At 39.4% G+C, this 18,695-nt stretch overlaps 1 protein-coding gene across 7 annotated transcripts in view; it reads left to right on the forward strand.

Moving 5' to 3' along the window:
* Nucleotides 1-5,792, forward strand: part of MYRFL (myelin regulatory factor like) — a 116,098-nt gene extending 110,306 nt beyond the window's left edge. For all 7 annotated transcript variants that reach the window (XR_013401232.1, XM_077954717.1, XM_077954718.1 and 4 more), the window contains 4 exons: nt 2,476-2,550; nt 4,929-5,049; nt 5,327-5,401; nt 5,521-5,792. Coding sequence is in view for 6 of the 7 variants with exons in the window: in XM_077954717.1 (XP_077810843.1) it covers nt 2,476-2,550; nt 4,929-5,049; nt 5,327-5,401; nt 5,521-5,607 (358 nt within the window). In the remaining variant the exon portion in view is untranslated. The remainder of the gene's footprint in view (nt 1-2,475; nt 2,551-4,928; nt 5,050-5,326; nt 5,402-5,520) is intronic.
* Nucleotides 5,793-18,695: the final 12,903 nt, after the last annotated feature.

Here is an 18,695-nt window from a genome sequence, read left to right on the forward strand (position 1 = left end):
GGTTGTTTCTGGAATTTACCCATGGCTCTGGGTTTTTAAGACTGCAGTGGAAGCTAAAGCTACATGATAAAATCAATGTGTGCTTACATTGCTCCTTAAGTGAAAACATCTTTATTACATGGTGGGAGAAAGAATCATAAAACGGTTGGTATTAGCAAATGTCAATAAGCCACAGCCCCAGTTATTCCAGTCTTCTGGTTTAATGGATAAGTCCAAAGCAGAAAGCCTAGGGAGCAGTTCTGTTCCTGACTCTCTGAGGGCACATATTAAGGGCACAGAGCTGCCAGTTAATTTTATAGACAAGAAAGACATTGTTGCTGATGGCTCCAAGTTACAAGTGAGCTGACTTTGTATATTTTAATAACAAGGGATATCATTATTTTAATTGCTGAAAAAATATAACTTAGCTTTTCAGATAGGAGGGAAAAATCAGATATAGCAAAAGTTATCAGCAACATCCATCTCCTTATGGATTACAGGTATGCCTTATTACCTGTATCAAGGTAATGATACATCTAGAAACAGACGGTGCAAGTTGCTTCAAAGAGTACAGTGTGCCAGTTGTAGGGATTAAGATTGGAGAGGGCTGGGCGTGATGGTTCACACCTATAATTTCAGCACTTTGGGAGACTGAGGCAGGAGGACTGCTTGAGCCCAGGAGTTCAAGGTCAAGACCAGCCTGGGCAACATGATGAGATCCTATCTCTACCAAAAAAAAAAAAAAAAAATTAGCTGGGCATGATGGTACACACCTGTGGTCCCAGCTAATTGGGAAGCTAAGGTGGGAGGATCTCTTGAGCCCAGGAGGTCAAGGCTGCAGTGAGCTGTGTGTTTGCACCACTGTACTCCAGCCTGGATGACAGAGTGCAACCCGGACACACACACACACACACACACACACACACACACAGAATGGGGGAGTTATTTTTCTTAATTTGACAACTGTTTCTTAGGCACCTGCTAGATTAAAGGCAAGGCCTATAATTTGAACTAGTGTCATAAATCCTGTGGGTTTTCAGCCTCATTTCTTTTCCAACCTGATATAACTTGGGCTTTAAGTTGATGATGGCTGTGAGTTATAAAAGTAACATGTATGGTGCTTTATGATTTATTTATGACCTCTGTGTTCATGATCTCATTGAATTCTCACAAAATCCCTATGAGGTTGGTATAATTTATCCCTGTTTTGTAGTTAAATTTCAGTTATACTTGAAAAAGTTTGCCTAAGATCACCTGTAAGTGGCAGATACAGATATTAATTAATGTGGTAAGATGACATAGTGAAGAGTCAGATGATTCAAGTTCAAGTCCTAGAACTTTGACAAGATGTTTATTCTCCCCGAATACCCATTTCTCAGCTATAAGATGGGGATACTTTCAAAACGGAGTTGGGTTGCTGTGAAGCATGCAGATAATGGGAGAGGCGTCTTAGGAAATGAATTCCGTTTATCTAAGCTTCCCCCAGTCAAACAAACTGCTCCTGATCCCAATGCAGATCTTTCTATTTTAAAAAATACGTTGATTCACTGAAATAACACTGTTCTCAATTTGGTGTGCAAGTTGCACTCTTGTTATTTTCAGCTGTATTGATGTATAATTGACAAGCAAAAATTGTTTATATTCAAGGTGTATAATGTTTCGTTTTGTTGTAATATACCTATCCAATGCAAAATGCAAGATCTTTCCATTTCCTTTACTTTTGCTTTTTACCTTTTTAGCAACTTAGTTTAGCATTACTTAAAAATAAAATGACTGACTCTTTTTCCCATCAATCTGATTTTAAGTTGTTTTTCCATATAATTCAAGGGATGGTCAGGTCATAAGGAGAACTTGTTTTAGAGACCATATGTCTTTTTGCTGGAGTTTTTCATTACAATACGAATCAAAGGAATTTCCCTTTTATCCAAGTATCTCTCTGAAAGATGTGGGGGGATCTATGTATAAGCACTTGTCTTGCAATCTTCTCCATTACTAAATGGTAATTAGAACAATTTTAGCAGATTCAGATTCTAAAATACCTGATATTTCCTCCCAGTGTTGCTCAAAAGGGAGTGATTTAGGATAGAAAAAATGTATTTATTATTTCTAGGGGCATTGTTAGTTTGAGCCTTTGCTTCGTTTGTCTTCAGAAATCTGTGTCTCTTTAAAGGGGACTAAAGTCATTTCCTGTGTGAAAAAGGCATTTCCTGGTCTGGGATTAGACTTTCCATCATTTTTGTTTCTGTGTGTTCTAAAAAACTGTAACTTTTTATAGTACATTTTATATTAAGACCTGAAAGATATCACTCTGAAATTTGACAGGTATATCCTAAAAACAACAACAAAAAATGATACTAGGTTGAACTCAATTTTCTATATTTATTATTTACTATATAATATTTCACTGTTTTTATAGTTTATAATGAGTAGCAAAAAGCCCTTTGAAGACTTTCCTACATATTTTGATTTGTGGTTTTATTTTTTTTCCATAATTAGATCTGGAAATTATAATTACAATATTCCTGTTAATAAACACACACCCACCAATGTCAAGTTCTCTCTGGAAATAAAGTAAGTGCATGGCTGTAAAAATAATTTCATTTTTATCATTAGTTGAATAGCAAGTCTGGATTTACTTCACAATTTGGTCAGTACGTTAAGAGGCAGAAAGCTATCAGTTTGTGTTAACTGATGATGGTTTGAGAGGTGGGCCATTTGAGGGAAACGTTTTCAAAATGAGGGCTGTGATCATCCGGGCTTTCTTCAGGCAATGGAAGGGATCTAAACTCTATACCCATGCCTACAAAGTGGGAGTGATTTTGGTTTGATGCTCACAAGCTGTAGACTTCCCCTGACTCTCTCACTTGGAGAGAGAGAATTGGGATGGGAACAAGAGTAATAACATGCCCCCTATGGGAAGATACACAGCTCCCGGTAGCAATGTTAATGCAGATACCACTCCTATTTTCCAAAAGACAGAAAAAAAAAAAAGGAACCAGAGTTTGGAATTGGACAGACCAGGGTCCAAGGATTCTGTCACTTACTAATTCTGTGATCTTGTAGAAGCCACTTATCTTCTTTGAGCTACTGTTTCTTTATCTGTAATGTAAGTATTACATTACACCATAGCACATAGAGCTGCTGTGAGAATTATTAATAATGGTGAAATTAGTAACTGCCATTTGCTGAGCACAGACTATATGCTACACTTTAATACTGGGTCATAAAATCCTCACAGCAACCCTCCCAGTTGTTTTTTTTCCCCCTAGTTTATATTTTTGAGATGGAGACACTTGGGTTTAGAGTTTCAGAACATGTAAAACACACACACACACACACACACACGTTCTGAAAATCACAGGTAGTAAGTGATGGAGCTGGGCTTCAAATTCAGTCCATCCTCTCAGCCATCACTGTCCTGTCCTGCCTACCCAGTGAGATGAGACATGTAAGGACACTGCCCTTTCCTGACACACCATAAGCACACAGTAAATGGTAGCTTTTATTAGGACTACCTTTCCTCCTAAATCACAAAACTCTAACTTAACCTATTCTTATCAGATATTTTAAATGATTATGGCACTTAAAGACCTTCCACTAAAAAATTATGCAATGAGCTACTTTCCATGAAGATAAATGGTTTTTTGTGCCTCCTGATTTTAGTCTCTCCTTTCCATCCCCCTCCACATTTCCTTTCTTCTTCCCTTCCTTTTCTATCACTCTTTTCCTTCCCTCTGTCCTCCCCTCTCTCCCTCTGCTTGCCCAGCTCTGTTTTCCTCCTCCATCCTTCACCGCATGCCTTCTGCCTCTTCCTCTGTCTCACTCAGGCTTCATACTCTTTTTCTCATCCACTTTGCCTCTGTGAGGAACGAATGTCACTCAACCTAACTGCTAGCCTTGGAAAGGTTTCTTTTAAGCAGCTAATATTTTGTGACTCAGAACCTACCATATTTCAAGGCAGAGCAAAAGCTAAATGTACTATTGTTATAAACTGAAAATACTATTATCTAGCATTCCTTGAGTAACCAGAATAACATTTTCTTACTCATTTCTGGCTTTTAGTGGAAGGAAACAAGGTTATATGCTATATCTCCTGAAGTGGTAGATCACCTTCAGCGGCTAAATCAGGACTTTTAGTTTACAAACCATTTTTTATAAAACGGATGACTTAAAAATAACACATACACTTAACTGAGATTGTAGGTTGCCCTAACTCGTGCAAAAGGATTGTTCCCAAAGACAAATAGATCGCATCCTCTTGATGATGATTAACGGGCCAACCTCCAGAGAAGAACCATACATTCTTGCAGACTTTCAACTCTGATAGCTTTAAAATCTAGTGATTTCTGATAGGACTCACTCCCAAACTCCTACCTGTATTTATTTGCCTTTTTATTTTAAACAGTATCTGCCTAGACCCGGAATTTGCAAAATCAAAAATCCTGAAAGCTTCAGATAAATGCAAACTCAGTGCCAGTGGAAAGAGAAGGAATATATCCAAAAATTATAAAAAAACACATATGCAGATAAGTTTTGATGTAAGATTAGGTTTTAAAAACTATCATACACAGCCAGGCTAATGTCTGTAATCCCAGCACTTTGGGAGGCTGAGGCATTAGGGTTGCTTGAGCCCAGGTGTTTGAAACCAGCCTGGGCAACATAGCGAGACCTTGTCTCTGTGAAAAAATAAAATAAAAAGAAAAGAAAGAAAAAAAGACACCATCATATACTATTTCAGTAGCCATCTGAGACTGGATTTCTTTTTGTAGTAATGAGATGTGAGCTGGCCTATTGGCATCAGTGAGCTTTGTGTAATACAATGCCTATTGTGAACTCTGAATGGATTTCCTAGTTATGTTCCCATTAGACCCTCTTCTTATCAAGGTGTATCCTAGCAGAAGCTGGTAACTGCTTTTTCATGTGTTCTTTCTTTCCTTTGTCTCTTGAAGCACAACAGAGCCATTGATAGTCTTCCAGTGCAAATTCACCCTTGGAAATATATGTTTCCATAGTAAAAGGGAAACCAAAGGGATGGAAAGCCACAGAGAAATCTCCCAGGAGATGACACAGGTAATGTTTTCTGCCTCCTCTGTTCCCCGCTGAGAGAGGGATACATTGAACCAATTGCCAGTGTTTTCCCTCCCTGGCCAACCCTAGTCACAGGGCTTGGCTCAGTCTTTTCCTTGTGTCCTTATGAATCTGCCGACTGTTCTAGCAACACCCATCAAAAGCTGTGATCCCGATACTTCTCCTACAGTCATTGAAGAAACGCTTTTTCAGCCTGTACTCTTTCCTACTGACTGTCAAATGCATGTATGAAATGGATCCTCTTTTATTAATTATTTAGGGATATCAGCACATTTGGAGCCTCCCTGTAGCCCTGTTTTCTGACAGCATGTTCCATTTCCGCGTAGCTGCACCGGTAAGCTTGCTTTTTCTTTTTCTTTTCAGTGAGAAAGAAATTGAGCAATAAAAAAAAATCACTTTAACCACAGTTCATTTTTACATTCATCTTCCTCTTTTTTTCTTCTTTCCTGACAGGATTTAGCTGACTGTTCAACTGATCCTTATTTTGCTGGAATATTCTTCACCGATTACTTCTTTTACTTCTATCGACGCTGTGCCTAATTTGTTCAAGTTTGGGGACTTTACCAAAGAAAAATAGGAATACATTGAACAGAAACGGACATCCTCTTGCAACTTCTTTTTTCTTCTTTGTAAAACATTTACGTTTATTACTAAAGGACTTTTTCAGGCTGTAGCTTCCAACAGTTTTGAGACATTAATGAGGAGAATAAAATGTTTGCTGAAACTTGAAATAATGTGGTGTTTGATTTTGCCATGACTATGAAGAAAACATTTCCTGGAGGAAGCAGTTCTGTTGAATTTAAAAATACTATTTTTGGTATTAAGGAAGTTGTGAGCTCAAAATAAGCAGGTCTAGCCTCTACTTTGTTTTAATGTATTTTAAAGCTTTTGAAAAAAACCAAAAGGGCCATGTCCACTTTGGCCCACTAAACATAGACTCTTGAGAATGTGTGATATGGTATGTCGAGGAGTTGTGGGGGGTGGTATTTGATGCTGAGCTCGCATTTAGGCAAATTGTCCTCTGTGTGTGTGTGCGTGTGTGTGTGTGTGTGTGTGTGTGTGTTGTATAAACACATACACTAGGGTACAGAATGTAGTTTGTTAATAAAATGGATTCAAGAGAAATAATTGCAACTCTGCTTTGCAATGCTTGATGGACACTAAACTTTCTGTGTGGGTAGGATATGCCCCCTTGTAAAGATGGAAACTCCTGTACTCCAGAGCGCACTGAAATGAATCAAACTAGCCAGTCCTAAGCCTGCTTACTCTGCCTCACCTGTTCCTTCCCTCAGATTACCACAATAAAGGGTCATGTCTGCAGTTCCTCCTTCTCCGTCTGCCTCCCGACTGATCCCAGGGCTTCCCCGGGTGGCTCCCTCTGCCATGGTATGCCCCCTTGTCTTGGGGACTATGAGTAACAAACTCTCTTTTGGATGGCAATTATCTCCTCATCTGCTGGTCTTATACCTCAAATTTTCTATTAATATGCTATTTTTTAGAGAATGGAGATCCAAGCCACCCTCACTGTAGTTCCAGGTAACAGGGATGCTGAATGGCTGGCCTTGCCTTATCTTACTGTTGGTCTCTGGGTCAATTAGAATAAGAAATTTGATTTTTTTAGTGTCACAGCAGTAATCAGCAGCAATAAAACATCCTCTTCCTTATTTTCAGCTATTATTAAATATGTGCCATATGGATGGAAATTAATTGTGAGACCCCAACAATTAAGAAAAGATATGGTTCTTTCCCTCACAGAAGGCATTTAAAAATAAACATATTAACACAAAAGTGGTTTACCCAGTTATTAAGAGCTGAGATTCTGAAACCAGATGGTCTTAGCTTAGTCTTGAGTTCAAATCATGATTGTATCTGTGTATCTTTAGGCAAGTTATCTAATTTCCATAAGTTGCAATTTCTTCACTTATGGAAGATAGTGAATATCTACCACAAACAGGATTAAATGAGATAATATATGTAGAGCACAGATAGGTTCTAAATAAATGTGAGCTGTTATTGTTATATCTCCACAGAACAGGTTCTAAATAAATGTGAGCTGTTATTGTTATATCTTCATAGAACAGAATAATTATAAAGATTACAGTGGGATTATAAAGGGATTAAGTAAATACACATACATCAAGGCATTTTCATCAACTATAAAAACTAAATTGTAGGCCGGGTGCGGTGGCTCACACCTGTAATCCCAGCACTTAGGGAGGCCAAGGCGGTGGATCACCTGAGGTCAGGAGTTCGAGACCAGCCTGGCCAAGACGGTGAAACCCCATCTCTACTAAAAGTACAAAAATTAGCCAGGCGTGGTGGTGCATGCCTGTAATCCCAGCTACTTGGGAGGCTGAGGCAGGAGAATCACTTGAACCCAAGAGGGAGAGGTTGCAGTGAGCTGAGATCACGCCATTGCACTCCAGCCTGGGCAACAAGAGCAAAACTCCATCTTAAAAAAACAAAACAAAACAAGAAAACCTAAATTGTAGACAGAACCATATATATATATCATATAATGTTTATATTTTTTCTTTTAAATTTATTTTTATTTTTTTTTTTAAGAAACATGGCCTCACTCTGTTTTCCCGACTGGAGTATGGTGGAGTGATCATATCTCACTGCAGCCTTGAACTCTTGGGCTCAAGAAATCCTTTTACCTCAGCCTCCCAAGTAGCTAAGATGACAGATACATGCCACCAATGCCCAGCTAACTTTTTTTTTTTTTTTTTTTTTTGATGGAGACAGGGTCTCACTATATTGCACAGTCTGGTCTCAAACTCCTGGCCTCAAGTGATTCCCTACTTCCCTGGCCTCCCAAAGTGTTGGGATTACAGGCCTGAACCACTGCACTTGGCCCCCTATATTTGGAAAATTATTTTCCCTTTATTAATACTAATAGCTTAACTTTTGTAGAAAATGGAATAAGGTAGTTAAATTCTTGGGAGGAGCACTTCAGGATTCCTCTAGTTTCTTAGATTCAGATTCAAACTTTTTTCTCCTAAGCTGTAGTGTCAGCCTGTCCTAGCATGACTTAGGTCTAGATACTGCAGTTGTAACACATTTAAAAATGGGATCCCAAGTGGTTGATGTGGGAGAGATTCCATTAATTTGACTCTTAGTAAAGGAATGTTTGTCAGCAGCAGAATTACAAGTGATCTTTTTGGCACATAAATCCCATGTTCTTATTCATGCACTTAAGTTTGGGATAATATGGGGGATTTCAGATATCTAATGTAGTTCAGAAATATTGCTTATAAAGGGATTTCTGTAAAATCAGTGCCATTTTCTCATTAAATTCCATTAAAAGACTGGAAGTATTTTCCTACAGAAAAACTTCTATAGGAGATTGTGTTGAAAGCCTTCAGAAAGGAAGGATTTAAGATAGTGAATAGATCTATGGCAACCTGTGACATGCTTGGATTAGTTAGGCCTATTGGGAGAATAGACTTTGCTGGAAGATTCTCTGTATTTGCAGCACTTTTCCAGTTGTGAGATATTCACTGTGGACCACACTGCTTCAGGCCACAAGGCTTTCCTTTTATGCCAGAGAACTTTCTACTCTTTGAGGAATATCCTCAAACTCAAGTAAATTACTTTGAGGAATATCCTTAAACTCAAGGAAATTAAAGTGTCTATAACAGTCTCTTCCCAGAAACTTGTAACCCGAGGCTAATCATGAGAAAAACACCAGACAAATTCCAACTGAGGGGTATTCTACAAAATATCCGATGACCATTCTTCGCAAATGACATAAAGTGTCAATCAAAGTCATCAAAAACAAGGAAAGTTGGGCTGGCCACAGTGGCTCACGCTTGTAATCCCAGCACTTTGGGAGGCCGAGGCGGGCAGATCACCTGAGGTAAGGAGTTCCAGACCAGCCTGACTGACATGGAAAAACCCTGTCTCTACTAAAAATACAAAATAAGCCAGGCATGGTGGCTCATGCCTGTAATCCCAGCTACTTGGGAGGCTGAAGCAGGATAATCGCTTGAACCCGGGAGGTGGAGGTTGCAGTGAGCCGAGATTGTGCCATTGCACTCCAGCGTGGGCAATAAGAGTGAAACTCAGTCTCAAAAACAAAACAAAACAAACAAACAAACAAAAAAACAAGAACAACAACAACAACAAAAAAACAAACAAGGACAAGTCTGAGAAACTCTCACAGCCAAGAGGAGCTTAAGGTGACATGATGATTAAATGTAATGTGGTGTCCTGGATGGGATCTTGGAACTGGGAAAGGACATTAGGTAAAAACTAAGGAAATCTGAATGAAGTATTAAGTAAAGCATGGACTTTGGTTAATAATAATGTATCAATATTGTCTCATTAATTGTGACAAATGTACCACACTCATGTGAGATATTAACAATAGGGGAAACTGGATGTGAGGTTGATGGGAACTTTGTGTGCAATTATCTTTGCAATTTTTCTGTAAATCTAAAACTGCTCTGAAATAAAAAGGTTATTTTTTTAAAAACTCGGAAAAAGGTTCATAAAAGCCGGGCTGAAAAATTACATCCTGCTACCAGGTGCCATTTGTAATAACATAGGGATAAGTTCAAGCATGAAAAATAGGTACTATATTTAACTTCAGGCCATCAAAGTATCTTAGTTCCCTGCTTTGACAATTATTTAAGGTCAGATTCTGTATATCAATCTAATTAGGCCCAAATATTAGAGAGTATTCTAAGATAATCATATAACATAAATAATTAACAACATGAGTTCTAATAAAGCTACTCAAACAAGATTTTTGAAAGCTGTCAAAATTTTTTTAAACAATTGAACCATAAAAATTCACTTACAGCAAACAACTGGCATGTATGTGTTAAACACTTCAGCATCTAAAAACTAAAACACTTTACAGTGCTTATAACCCATCTCTTTTACTGTTTTTATTTTAATATATTTTTCCTATATAATTTTTGGATTTCAATATTACTGACAGATTCTTAACAATATATTATTTGAATCATGAAACTAAAATCTTCAAAAGAAAAGCAAAAAATAAAAATAAAAAATAAAAGCAATCTGTTAACAGTTTACAAGTATTTTCACTGACGTCTCATTTGATTTTCACAACACTGTGATGTCGGGAGTGAGGGGAAGTATTCATGTTTCTCCATTATATAATTAAGGAAACTCAGGCACAGAGAGGTTAAGCAAGGATAAGAGGTGAGCCGGGTTTTCTGGTGCTAAATTTCATCCCTTTCCACTCCATTACTTAATTTCCTCTTTGAGATTTGTTTCCTCTCTTCATGACTCTTTGGAGTTTGTGAGACCACCAACTCAGATATTGACCCACTGAAAAGTCACTAACACAATAATGGCTCTAAAGTGCTATTCTTCAGGTTTCTTAAGCAGATAGCTTAATTAGAGGCCATTTTGTCAAAATACAGAATAGGGAGTGAACAGAGGGACCTAGATGGGTGGAGTCTCCTATCACCAGCCACTAAGTTACATCTTCTCTTGTGCCAGAGTTTAACAGCTCACTTGAGAATGCTAAATATCAACCTCCATTTGAGAAACACTTCAGTGGAATCTTCACTTGGCAAAACTAAAAGGGTTTTGGTTTTCATTTCTTTAAGGATATGTGTCATTGATGTTTGTAACTGATTCTAAAGAGCCAGTTGAACTCTTAGGAAGCATCCAAGGATTAGAATCTAGTGAATTTTTGATGAGTGATTGTTTAAAGTTTGAAAAAGTGCAGCTTCAGAGACTTCCAATTTACCAACAGTGTTGAGTATACTCCCCCATCTTTTTGGGGGCTGGATTCTGTGAATGGGAAAGTCTTTCTCAGCCCTTAAGATATATAATTGGAGCAGAAATGAGTGCCAAAGATCACAGTCCCAATCCTTCAACTTCTTTATGACTCCACACAAATATGAAATGAGATCATTATTTTAAGAAGACTCCTGATAACACGTCTTCGCCAGAGCTGAGTTCTCAAGACATTTTTAGCTGTACCAGACTGACCCACTGTTTAAATTCAAAAATAACTGGGAAGAGAGCTAAACCCAGAGCCAGGAGACTTGGGCCTAATAATGGCTCAATAATTCGTCATTGGTGTTGTTGTGGATAATTCACTTAACCTCTATGAATTTCACTTTCCCAATTGCAAAATTGGATTTGTAATAGTTTTGACCACTGCTAAGGGTTTTTGTGAACACTAAATGAGATATTTACATGAAACCTCTTTGCAAAGTGGAAGATGCTATATGAATACAGAAGTCATTAAGAATGGTCCCTGGGAAGACATTATTTTGAATGAATAAATCAGATGTTAGAAATTCTCTCTTATTTTAATGAGTTTCAGTCCATGATGCTTAGGATAAGTTACTTACATTTCTAGCTACCATCTTCTTCACCTGGAAAACATGTTGTTTAGCATATAGTAGATGATCAATTAACATTTATTAAGCAAAAAGTGGGTAGTAGAAACATTTTCCTCTTATTTACCAGGGACTATGGCAAGATGATGTACTAAAACAGATTGAATTCCTCTTCCTGTTACTGTGACTTTTTTTATTGCTACTATTTAAAACAACAGGATTATTATTATATTATTATTATCATTTGGAATAATAGGTTATTGTTCTTTTGCCCAAGCACACTTAAAACACTTCTGAATGACTTCCCATAGAAACTAGAAAATTCAAATGGCTTATTATTTGTCTGTTAGAGGATTCCAGAACCATGATAGTCAACTACAGCTTATTATTCATTATTTATATGTATACTGCTGCATTTAATTCTGTTCAGCACAACTGCATAAGTATCTAAATTAGTTTCAGGTTAATTGTAGAGCATTTAATGAATGTTTCATATTATATCTAAATATTGAATGCAATATGTCAGCAATTACGCTGCTGTAGTATTTGCCCTGATGTGAGCTATAAGATCGCAGGCCTGTCATCGTATTCAGTTACCGAAAAAGTGTGGACACTCTTGGGTTTCAGGAGGAGTATCAGGAATTATCTACAGTAGAGAAGCTACTCAAAGTTACGTAAAAAGAAAAAGGCTCTTAGTCGCTTCTTGGAGGTAAAAAACAAAAACCAGACAACACCCCCCGCCCCACCACCACCACACACACACACACACACACACACACACACACACAACTTCAGCCTAGATGAATCTGCACATATTCATTCTGCCTCTGAGCTCTGTAATGGTTTATTCATTTTCACTCACTCACTCACTCACTCACTCACTCACTCACCCACTCACTCGCTCACTTAACAAACATTTGTGGAGGACTTTCGGTGTGCAGAGTTTATACAAGGTGCTAGGATACAGAAGAAGCGTGGCATCATTGCTGACCTTTTCGAGGCATCATGGACTAGCCAGGCAGCCACACAGTCAGCCATCACACGATACCAACAGCCCTGGAAATGTGGCATTGACATTGTGCTGGGAGAGAACAGGGAAGGAGTCATAAATTCTGCCTTTCAGGTAAGTGAGAAAGAGGAAACAGGAAAGGGAAGAAAAGCAGGAAGAGGCATCTGAGCTATCTAGGTCTAAAAGGATGAGAAGGGTTTGGGGATTTTTGTTAAACAGAAATGGAGAAAGGTACATGTTGCATATGAATCTGTTTTTTAAAGAAAAAGTCTGATTTTAAGTGCACCAGGAACTGCAAAGTAATTCCTACCCTCTCCCATCTTAAGCCAGCTCTTCTGTTAGCTTTACTAACAGGAGAGGCACTCTTATTTCTGAAAGACACCACTTCCTTTCCTCAGCTCCAAAAGCCAGCCATCTGTCCCAGGAGATTCAAGGAAACTGTGGGAAAAGCAAAACATGTTGGATGGAGCATGGGATGACTCAGTGAGCTGGCGATGAGACTGTGGGTGGGGAGGCTGAGCCTGAGGACAATGACTGATTCATCCACAGGTACTGCTGTCTCTCTGTGCTACCATAGAGATAAAATTTGTGTAGTGAGCAAGGGACACAAGTCTTTTGGTCACTCTACCCGTTTATAAATACAACGTTTTCCTTCCTAAAGAAAGTTTACTTCTATTTTTAAGTCTCAGGTGCTCATGGTGGGAAGGGCTGGGAGAATCTAAGTTCTCCCTGCATGCCTTTCGCCTTCTTTTGGTAGCAGACCCTGATTTTTCCTTTAGGGAAGTATCATGCCCTAGCACTCAGTCTCTATGAATCAGGTGAGGCTGCTACCATCCCATTGCTCCAGAGAAGAACACATGACTCAGGCTTTGGCAAAGAAAACGTTTCATTCCCTTGGCTACAGTGATTGCTTTAGGGGTAAGCATATGACCCAGGTTAGGCCAATCATACTCATCCTTGGGTGTCTGACTGAAACCATTTCTTTGTGGAAATTATTAAGCTGGCAAGAATAAGCCTGGAGTTTCTGAGAACCACCTTGCCATCATGGTGGGCAGCCTGCCAGAGAATGAAGCCAACACAAAGGAAAATAGAACTGAGATATGAGAAGTGCATGTTTCTAAGTCAGATATGAAATTTACATTTAAATTCCCATGAAAGTCCCCCATGGACTTAGCAGTTGGGTGGACTACACATTTCCATTTCTCTTTAGTTAGGCTGAATTAGGATTTTGCCACATTGCCAAAAGAGTTCTGATGAATATGGCCCTTATTGGAGACTCTTTCAACACTTTGCACACAGGATGCCCAACTGGCTGATTCCAAATGCTGATACCTTGTTTATGAGGTTGTTGGTTATTATTCAGGGTTTGCAAGGTGGCTGTCCTCCATTCCCTAAAGGCCTCCCTCCATTTACCTCTCCTCCATTCCCTATTGGCCGCTAAATCCTAAGTGGATATCAAAGACAAAGTTAATCCTGTATTTGTATAGTGCTTTCATTTTACAGTTCTACAGTTATTTCTCTCTCCTATTTTATTTTTATTTTTGGCAAGGAACAAAAACTCAAAGTAACTAACAAACAGTGGGTTTATTATATAAGAATGTAGAAGAATTGCACACCAAATGTAGGACATGTAGCTGAGCTTCATGAGAACTAGATAGTCACCAGAGGCTAATCTCACCATCTCTTTCTCTTTAGGAGTCCACATGACATCTGCCTGCTTCTCTCTACAAGGCAGCCTCATTCTTCTTTCTTCAGACCAGCTCTTCTGCTTGGTCATTTGCCTGCACCCATCACGGCCACCCTAAAATGTAGTCTTGGACCCCAGGTCTCCATTAACTTCCAACTTGGTTCTCCAGGGCTAAATGACTCAGTATCTCAAGTTTTAAATTCCCAGGAAAGAGAATCTGACTGGTTTAACCTTGCTCAGCTTTCCATGTGGGGTTTAAGCAGCTATGGCCAGGCAAATGTAGTCTGTAAGACTGCCTCTTTCAGGGTACGGTTGGTAGTGGTGGATAGATTCTGTAAGTAGGGAAGAAAATTATAAGCATTTTCAGTGAAGACACTGTATCTCATTTGGTCCTCATATTTCTGAGAGGCAGAAATTATTATTATCCCTATTTTACATAAGATTTAGGATAAGCGGCTTGTCTGAGGCTATACAACTAGGAGGTGACAAATGTAGGATTTTAAACCCGAGACTTTTCACTTCAAATTGCAAGTGGTTTCCTCAGCACTATTCTGTCAATGCGAAATTATATGGTCTCACTTTCTGGAGCATCACAAACATATCCAGTCTGGATTTTTAAGGATTTGTTTTAACAGCACTAACTTATGCTTTTAAATCAAACATTAGTAGTGATCCAGAAAGAAAAGGTTGAAGAAGAAAATCTGAACCATAGGTCTTGGATGAAGCACTGTTATCCATTAACGGAGAAGTGAGCAAGAGTGAAAATCCTGTTGGGAAAAGTTCAAAGGAAAAAGTAGTTGGTTAATGGAGGGCCTATGCTTGGGGCATGGGTGTGGCTCACCGCTGTTGCAGGGGTTTCAGGCGTAGTTAAGACAGCTGGAGATTCAATTCCTAATTGATAGGTTTGAGTAGTAAATGCTGCCAATTGAATGACGGATCTCATCATAAAGTATTCTGTCTGGGTCTTCTGTAAATATGGACAGCCGAATCTCAGATTTATAGTTCATGCTCTCAGAAACTCAGACTTTCCTATTCTGTTTCTTACTTCCCATCTTTCACTAGACTTAGAGTAGAGAGAGGAAAGCAAATGTTTAATACCATTACAAAATTATATAATTTTTATAATTTTAATTCATACAAATTGCAGAACTTGTCTCTAATGTGACCTACTCTGGAGGATTTATCCCGTTCCCCCATCCTGCCACTCTCAAATCCCACCTTAAATAGTTCTGATGTCCCCGAGGGTCCGTTCTTAGTTGTGATGTGACAGTTGCCTTTCTCTTTTCTCTTTTGTGGCTCCTTTGGGAATTATCTTTGGTCACTACCATTAGCAAACTTAGTGGCTCACGCATTGACACTTACCGAAGATGTCACAAATAGCTGCTCAAGGTGCTGCTGTTACTGCCATTGGTGTCTATGCCTTGGCAGCCTTAGCCAAACCAGTGTTGAGGGCTCTCACTGCCACTGGAGGGCTGGGTCTAATGGTGTCAGGCCTCCATCTCAAGGGGGGCTGTGCTAAGCCAGTTCTTTGTTGGCAGCCTCCTCTTCCTAGGATTCAGCCTAAATTGAATTAATGCCACTTGATGTGAAAGTTGGGCTCTACTGTGTTATAAATATCTCCCTCCCAGAAGCTGCTTTTGTCCTAGAGCCAAGCTATTGGCCTCTACTTGCTTCTCCTGGGATGAGCATTTTGGTTTTTCATGTACAAAGATCCTGGGAACTCACCTCATTTTCAGACATGCTTGAATCCTAGGTGAATATAGATTTTAGAACAAAGTATAAAGAAATACATGTGAATACATGGGACAATTTCTGACAGATTTTCCAAGGTTATCAAATAGTGCTTTATCTAATCCCACCTCTGAGGTAGAGTAAAACTAATTCATATTGGAAAAGCAACGTATCCAAGGACACATATGCTCTACTTTAGCTCCTGTGTTTCTCGGCTTAGAATCTTGGTGATCAGGGTCGTCCCAGGTAACGCTATGTCTTACACCCAGAGAGTTTGTGCTCAGCAGCTAGACTTTCAAGGAGAGAGTGCTACTGTCCTTTTATAGACTCACTTTGTTTTTCTTTTGTGACAAGAGCCAAACCAACCAACCAGATAAAAAACTTAAAATACCACTATTCTAGAGGAGCACACAAACCCAACTGGAATACTCCCCAGGTGAGACACTCTCCATCTGAAAGATTTTTCTCTCCCCTGACACATTTCTGCTCAGAACAGATCTCTGACCTTTGAAGTTTTAGACCAATGCACAATTATTTAAGTCTGTGCGCTAATACTTCATTAATGGGTTTTAGTTTTTCATTCACATCTTAGTCATAGACTTTCTGGAACAGCCTGTTTCTTAATTTAGGACATCTACTTAAAGCACTTTCGAAATGCAAAGTTTTTTTTTGTAAATAGTGGTTTCCAAGTGGATTCATTTTGTTTCTGTTATGACATTGACAGGTTATTAAAATCTATATGTTTAGATGTTCGATGGTTAATTTTTTGATCAGGGGAATGGAAAGTGGAGAAAATAACTGGTGAAAAGAAAGAACAATAATTGTGTGTGTGTGTGTCTGTCTGTGTGTGTGTCTGTATGTGTGTGTGTGTGTATTGTGTCTATGCATGTAAAATGAAGTTGAGCTAGCCACAAGTCAAGGAGTTCTTACATTCTATCTATCCAGTCCCTCATATCCTAACAGGCTCATAATTGTATTAAAAGGGCCTTTGGCAGTTAGGAAGCTGATAGTGTTCAAGTCTGTGTAAGGGGTATTTGTGAAGAACCTGTGATGTGTCTCTCATATGAAACAGGGATGTAATCAAGATAAATTTAAAATAAAGCATCTTCCTACTCTGAGTTGCTACCTTTAACTGTTGATCCCAGGCACTCTGAGCTGGAAAGATTAAAATTCACCTCAACTCCACTTTGGCTGCTGATGTGGTTTGGGTGTCCCTGCCCAAATCTCATGTTGAATTATAATTCCCAGTGTTGTAGGTGGGGCCTGGTGGGAGGTGATTGAATCACGCGGGTGGTGCTTCATGAATGGTTCAGCACCATCCTCTTGGTACTGTACTAGTGATAGAGTTCTCATGAGATCTAGTTATTTAAAAGTGTGTGGCACCACCCCCTCCCTTCCTCCTGCTCTGGCCATGTAAGATGCCTGTCCCCATTTGCCTGCTGCCATGATTGGACACTTCCTGAGGTCTTCCCGGAAGCAGAGGCTGCTTTGCTTCTTGTACAGCCTGCAAAATTGCGAGCCCATTAAACCTCTTTTCTTTATAAATTACCTAGTGTTAAGTATTTCTTTATAGCAGTGCAAGAATGGACTAATATAGCTGTTAATTACATTCAGTCTCAAATTTAACAATCTTTCCCAGGACTGAGACAGCTTTGTATATGTAAGTGTGTTAGTCGTTCATTCTCACGTTGCTATAAGGACATACTTGAGACTGGGTAATTTATAAAGAAAAGAGGTTTAATTGACTCACAGTTCCACATGGCTGGGGAGGCCTCAGGAAACTTACAATCATGGCAGAAGGGGAAGCCAAGATGTCCTTCTTCACAAGGGGGCAGGAGAGAGAGGTGCTGAGCAAAGGGGGAAAAGCCATTTATAAAAGCTATCAGATTTCACAAGAACTCACTCACTATCACGAGAACAGCATGAGGGTAACCACCCCCATGATTCAATTAGCTCCCACCAGGTCCCACCCACCACACGTGGGGATTATGGAAACTACAAAAGATGAGATATGGGTGGGGACACAGCCAAACCATATCAGTAGGCTTGCATTTTATTGGTTCTCCTCCCTCGAAAACAAGGAATTTTATAAGGCAATGACTTTCTCAAGTGGTCCATTCCCGAGCAAAGGGAACTGCTCTCCAGGAATAACCCATTCGGCCACATGATGGGCATCTGCTCCCCAATACCTAGGGAGCTCATCAGGACCCAGGGAAAGAGGATTATGGAAAACTCTGAGAGGGGCCCATTTCTTTAGATTTGGCCATGATGTATTTCCTTGGCAGAATATGAAAAGAGTCCAAAATTCCAACACTGCATTTGTTTGGCTCTTTAGCACAGAGCTTCTCAAATGTTAATGTGCACACAATCACCTGGTGATCTTGTGGAAATGCAGACTCTATTTCAGTGGGTCTGGGGTGGGGCCTGAGAATGTGCCTTTCCAACAAAGTCCTGGATGCTGTTGATGCTGCTGGCATGAGACACACCCTGAGGAGCAGGACTTTCCAGTTTGGCAAGTGTTTTCCTATATCATCTCACTCAGTCCTCATGACAAGCCTGTGAGGTACTTGACACATCCCCACTTCCAGCAGTAGAGGCAAGTTCCATGAGGTAAACAGACTTGCTTAGGGTTGCATAGCAGGTATGACTTTCGCTCAGACATCTGAATCCAAGTCCTGTGATTTTTCTCCCACACAACTGTGCCTCCTCCACGTACATCTTGGCCCATAACGCTTCCCAGGGAGATGCTCCAAATCAGGGTTTTTGTTTTCAGAGAGCTTGTTCATCAGCACACCACTGCATTTTTTCCCCGATTCCTCATATCTCATTAGATGGGTTCTTTTATGTTGCTTGTCAGTCTGTTTAG

The sequence above is a fragment of the Macaca mulatta genome, chromosome 11 (assembly GCF_049350105.2).
Source record: "Macaca mulatta isolate MMU2019108-1 chromosome 11, T2T-MMU8v2.0, whole genome shotgun sequence".
Lineage (NCBI taxonomy): Eukaryota > Metazoa > Chordata > Mammalia > Primates > Cercopithecidae > Macaca > Macaca mulatta.